Source organism: Phascolarctos cinereus, unplaced genomic scaffold, assembly GCF_003287225.1.
Source record: "Phascolarctos cinereus isolate Bilbo 61053 unplaced genomic scaffold, phaCin_HiC Scaffold_8;HRSCAF=390, whole genome shotgun sequence".
Classification (NCBI taxonomy): Eukaryota; Metazoa; Chordata; class Mammalia; order Diprotodontia; family Phascolarctidae; genus Phascolarctos; species Phascolarctos cinereus.
In genome coordinates this window covers 46,154,900-46,161,202 of record NW_027556291.1, presented here as the reverse complement: position 1 = coordinate 46,161,202, position 6,303 = coordinate 46,154,900, and the positions used below count along the sequence as shown (strand labels likewise).

Genomic DNA, 6,303 nt, shown 5'->3' with positions numbered 1-6,303 from the left:
GCTTATTAAACACAGTGTTTCTAATGATGGTGTCTTCAGGCCAGGTGTACAATTATAGCACACCCCCCCAACTTCCTCCTCACCCCCACCCCCAGTGTAATTTTCCAGTCACCCTTTATGTTCGAGGGCCACTTATTTTTAATAGCCAGGAAGTAGGGGTCATGGGGATCCAGGCTTTCAAGTAGAATTTTCCAGTTTGTCCTGATGACCGCTAATATTTAAATTTATAGGACTACAGAATTTAGAGCTGGAAGGGAGTCTTAGAGATCATCAAATCTACCCCCAAGCCTCCTTATTTTATAGATGTTTATAAGACTGAGGCCCAGAGAGGGGAAGTCATTTGCCCAAGGTCACATTTGAATCCAGGTCTTCTGACTATAAAGCCTATGCCCCTTCTGCTGTAGCACTCCCTGAATTTGGGCACCTGATTGTTTTATTCTGGAAGATGTGAAGTAGAGAAGCTGTGGAGTAATATCTGATCTCACCAGCTGACCATGAACACCATTCTATAGATGGCTTCTGGCAGGCCCACCTGACTCAGCGTAGTACTCCTATAACTGCCAAACACACTGCTCTTCCCTCCTCATGATGGTCAAAGATGGTTGTTTACCAGTTGTGGGAATGTATAGGGTATGGTCTAGTGCTTTTCTTCAAGAAAATCTCAAGGATTTTCTTCTTCTAAGTTGTTGTATTAAGCAAAACATATAGCTCTGGAAGGTTCTGTGAAAGGGAATTATTTGATCCATTTTGGGCCAGTAAGGCACAGGATATCTGGGTTAAGGAGAGTTTGGTGTTTTTGGCTTTTTTTTTAGCAGTGGGAAGATAACTGAAAATACATGGGTCATCCTGGGAGAGCCAGAATGAAAGGGGTCTGATCAAAGTCTTGGAGAACCAGGAAACTGAGGGTGAGCCTCCAGGGCAGTTTATAGGTCTGTTTTGGGGGAAATTGAATCCTGGTGAAGAGCAGAATGAGAGGCAAGGAGGGGTGTGTGTGTGTGTGTGTGTGTGTGTGTGTGTGTGTGTGTACACGTGTGTACACATGTAGGCACACATGTGTTCTTGTAATGTCATAGAATTATACGAATCATCTAGATGCATATCTGATCTTTGAGATTTAAAGCTTTGAGAATATCTAAATCAACCCTTCATTTAAAAAATGAGGAAACTGAGACCTTAATTAGGTGAATTGCCCAAGATCTCGCAGTTAGTAAGTAGCAGAGCTGGCATTTATGTGGGTTGTTCGCTTATTTTTGGATGACGTTGTCACCACAGCCCAGAGCCCTCTGGTACCTTACTGATTTAGTCATCAGATCAGGTATGGTTTGCTCTTATCAAAGGAGATTTGACTCTGAACCCTAATTCAACAAAAAGGGATTACTCCTCACTGTGGTAAAATGCCTCTAAAGCTTGCTTTCCCTTGTGCTCTGTCTAGCTTGTTTGCTCAGCTGCCTTGCTGGGAGACAGCTCAGTTTAAGTACTTGGGATGTATTGGTTTGGGTCCCACTAGAGGAGAATTCTACAGTGAAATGTAAACTTCTGTTGGTGATTGCTGACTTTGACGATCCTGTCCTTTAGGAGAAGACTGGGGCAGGGTAAGAGGTCAGTCTTATATATTTTGGGCTGGGGTGTGAGTTGAATTCATGGGTCACCCCTGCCTCAGTCCTCCCCCATCTCAATCCACATAGATCCACATTTCCTCACTGACTAGTCTTCGAATTGCCTGCAGGTCAATGGGCTGTTCGTGGACCTATGCCAAATGGTTAGCTTTGGGGCTGGTGGAAGAGATTGAAGGGAAAGTGAGGGGTTGTCAAGAGACATTCTCTCTGCCCTGTCAGTTTGGGGATTTGTTGTTTAACCACTTCTTCCTTATCCTCTCCTCCTGTCTTGCCCCTTTATTGGGGAGGGATCTGATGATGAAATTGGGGTCCAAGCACAGGCACCCAAGCACCCCATCAGAAGGGCTTGCAGGGTCAGGCAGTGGGACAGGGGTGGGGAAGCTCTTTTTGCCCTTCTTGCATTTCTGTATACAGGAGAAACTCAAGTGTAATGTAAAATTCTCAAGTGCTAAGTGCTTCTGTATTTCCCAGGCAGCAAGGTGCCCCCTACCCCTACTCTATTCTCCAGAGGGTACCTCAAGTCAGCAGGAGTGGTTGGGGGAGATGTATGTTGGAAGAGGCAGAGGAGGCCTGGTCTAGCTTCAGAGGGAGGTGATTGCTGGAGAAGAGGTTGGGGTGAACACAGATGTTAGGCTCTGGGGGGGCCAGGTTAGGCAGTACCAGGTGGTTCTAAGATGTAGATTGCAGTGGCGACGCTATTGCAGCAAAGCCCTCCAACCTCCCCTCTTTTTTCTGTCTCCCACACTCCCAATACCTTGGGCTTTAAGTCTTAAGGTTCCTAGAGGCATTACTGCATTGAAGGTAACAAGCATTTATTGAGGACCCACCAGCTACATATTGCTAATGTGGGCAGGCAGCAGGCAGGAAACATCTCAGGGACTCTCTCCTTAGTCGCAGAGGAAAGAGACAGGCTGGCTACATTTTGAAATGGGAAAGGGGAGAAACGCTTGGGGGAATCAAGTTTGCCCCAAGGAGACACTTTTCTGAATACCATGAGGTTGGGCACAGTACTTGGGAGAAACCTGGGGATAGGTTGCTGGTACAAATATTCTTATACAAATACAAATACACAATATGAAAATCTCAATTGAGAAGATAAATCCAGGGTGATCCTTGTTCCATACAAGGACCCTTAGAAGTAACATTTGATTTATACCCAACTTTCCAGGGGCACAGAGTGATTAGCCACTCTCCCTAGACAGGAGGAGAAACTGGCTTATTCCAACTGATGGCTTAGGGGGCAGGGAGCTTTTTTCCAAGTGGGGGGATTTGGAGGGGCAGAGGTCGGGGACCCTGCCTCGTCTAGACTGAAGATACTGACAGGGGGGTTTCTTTCCCCAGCTCGAGTAGATATAGCTTCTGGCCTTTCCAGTTCAAGGGCCAGGGGAGGAGGGAAGGAAGAGTGTTTTACAGAATCATAGGTTAGACCTGGAGAGAGACCTTAAGACATACAGGGAATCCTAGAATGTCAAAGATGGAAGGAACCCAAGAAATCATCTGCCATCTTCTCATTTTGCTAAGGCCCAGAGCGGGGAAGGGGACCTGCTCGAGGGCATATAGCGAGGAAATGGCAGAGCCAGTTCTTGACCCCAGGGATATTTGCAAGCTTCTCTGCCCTTACCGTCTCAGCCCTACAGGTGAGCATGGGAGATGGTGACAATATGGCAGGAACTTTCCCTGGGTTCCCCTGGGCCAGGACCCTGGGGGAAGATGAGGAAGAAGGGCAGAACAAATTTCTTTTTCATTCCCACAGCCATCTGGTAGAGCTGTGTCCTCACGTCTTTCTGCCAGTAGGCATAGATGAGTGGATTGAGGAGAGAGTTGCCCACACCAAGAAGCCACAGGTACCTCTCGAGCACTTGGTAGAGCTGGCATTCCTGGCAGGCAGCCTGCACAATTCCAGTGATGAGGAATGGGGCCCAGGACAGTGTGAAGCTCCCAATGAGTACAGCCACAGTTCGGAGGGCCTTGAGGTCCCCAACTACCCTGGGGGAAGGACAGTGGCTTTCTGGGGCTCCTGCATGCTCTATCTTGCGGATCTGCTTGCTGTGCAGGGAGGCGATCTTGAACATGTCACAGTAGAAGAAGACGAAGAGCAACAGGGCTGGGAAGAACCCCCCACAGGACAGTGTCAGGACGAAATGGGGGTGGAACACGGCAAAGAAGCTGCAAGGGCCTTGGTATGTGCCCTGCTGGAAGAAGGGCACCCACAGTGGGAGGAAGCCAATGATGTAGGACACCAACCACAGCCCAGCCACGAAGGTTCCGGCCAGTAGCCCGTTCATGATCCGGAAGTAGCGGAGGGGCCTCTTAATGGCCAGGTACCTGTCAAAGGCAATCAGCATCAGAGTGAGGACCGAGGCTGCTGAGGAGGAGGTGACGAAGGCCATACGAAGGCTGCACAGCGTCCTCTTTGTTGAATGGAATGGACTGGAGAGCTGGTCATCGATGAGGCCAGAGATGGACACGCCAATGAGGGTGTCAGCCACAGCCAGGTTCAAGGTGAAGCAAAGGCTTATGCTGTCAGTCTTGTGGATCAGCAGAAACACTGCCACAGCCACCAGTGCATTGATTGCGATGATGAGGCAGGTCATGATAGCAAGGATCACCCCAAAAGAAAAGGTGGAATCCATGGCTTCTGGTCACAAAGGGAGACTCACTCTCTGCTCTGGTGTCTTAGGATTCAGTGAGGGAAGGCCCCATGCCCTTGTGAGCCAATAGATCGAAAGAACTCCTCAGAGCCACAGAGCTTCAGGACTGGCCACCACCTCCTGCTCTCAGCTCCTCATTAAGGATCTTCTCACTGAGTTTTTCTTTTTCCTACAGGGCTGTGGGAGTCAGCTGGGTCACTGGCAGTTTTAGTACTCCGACTCCCGCCTCCTCCGCTCTCTGAGGGCAACAATCTCAGTGCAGACTGGTCCTCCTCTCCCTACTCCCGCCCCTCACCTGGGCAAGTCCCTCCCCCTCCCATAACCAAGTTACTTAGACAACCCCAAAGTACCTGGCACACACTGTCTCACTCCGACTCCCTCTCATCATTGCTGCTTCAAGGGATGGGGCCGTTTATCAAGTCTTGTGTCTGTTTGAAGATGCAATTGACTCTAATCAGGCTCGTTCCTCCTCCATAACATGAACTAAACTTCCGCTTCTTTTCTTCCCAAACCTCAAGTATTAGCAAAATAATTCTTCTTGGTTGCTATTATTAGCACCTTTCATCTAGCAATCAGGCAAGATGATCAGAAATAGCTGTATGGAGAAAGGCACACATGAGCTGCTTTCGGGGTCTAAGGTAATTTTCACGAGTACAAAAGTTCAGTGGGGAGATTGGGTGACTTAAGTCACCCAGGAAAAAAGGACTAGATTCAAATCCTAGTTTCACCATTTCTTAGCTTTGTCGCTCACACCCAGTGAATTTGAGCCTCTCACTCCCCCTCCTTCCCCAGTCTCATTTTCTTCATCTGTAATGGGGGGGGCGGCGGCGATGATCCTTGAGTTATACAGCGAACAGGATTATTGTGAGCAGTGAATGAGATCCTAGCTGTGAAGTATACTCTCACAGGACATGAGAGTACTGAGGATGGACATATGGCCACAGTGGCATGGCTGTTCCTGTTTTTATTCCCTGTACCCGTATAGATTGCAGTCCCTCCATAGCTTTTAACCCTGTGTGATTGTTGTCCATTTCTGTTGGTAATTCCTCCGAGGAAGATCTGACTATTTTGTGGGTACCAGGGCAGCATTTGGGCTAGCCATCTCTTATTCCTCCCTCTCCCTATGTGACTAACCCATCTCCTTATCTGGTCACACATATGCATGTTCCCACTGAGATCTTTTATGCCATATACTATTAAGTGCTCTAGAAATACAGACTCTGCTGCCTACTAGCTGTATGACCTTGGTCAAGTCACTTTATTTCTCTTAGTCACAATCTCCTCCTCTGTAAAGCCAAGGGTTTGGACAAGATCATTCCTAATAGCTCCTGCCATCTATACCCTATACTGGAAAGTCCCTCTCAGCTCTGAATTTTAGGCCCTGTGAGGCAGGAAGTGGTGTCAAACTGAAGTAGAAATGGAGACCATTAAATGATACATAAAGATCTCTGAAGGCCTCATACTGACTCCTATGGAAAACCACACATTTATATATTTATTTTTTTCTTTTTTTTGTAGCACAGCAACACATTAAAATCAGATAGGAATTACATTTTAATCTGGTTCTGCCACACTCAAGAGTGTTGTGGCCCACAGACTATGTGTTTGATGCCTCTGCTTTCAGGGATGGTGGGGATGACCACGACGATGATGATGACTATGACAACGATGACGATGATGATGAAGATGACGATGACAACGCTTTTCTTAGGGTTGATTTCTTTGCATTCATTTTCCTGTTTCCCTTTTTCTTATGTTGTGGAACTCAGCCTCATTTTCTTTCCCCAAGACTCTATCTAACCATTTATGAGACAAGGCTGCTATACTTGTCTTTCCAGATCTCCTAGGTCTGTGGATTAAGACAGATGAGAGAAAGTGGACTCTTCTCTACTACTTGAAGGCAGCATTTCAGAGATGGGAGCTTAGCTAATCAGTGTCACTGAGAATAGTGAAATGGGTTTGGAGGAAAATACATGCTAATCATAATTCCCATTTCTCTAACGCTCTGTGGTTACAAAGCACTCCTAACAGCCACA

The 6,303-nt window shown here is 47.4% G+C and overlaps 1 protein-coding gene across 1 annotated transcript; it reads right to left on the bottom strand.

The window, feature by feature from the left end:
- Window positions 1–3,123: 3,123 nt before the first annotated feature.
- On the bottom strand, window positions 3,124–4,249 carry GPR119 (G protein-coupled receptor 119). The gene has a single exon (XM_020969883.2). It carries the CDS (start codon window positions 4,247–4,249, stop codon window positions 3,248–3,250), a length of 1,002 nt encoding a protein of 333 aa, XP_020825542.1. The 3' UTR covers window positions 3,124–3,247.
- Window positions 4,250–6,303: the final 2,054 nt, after the last annotated feature.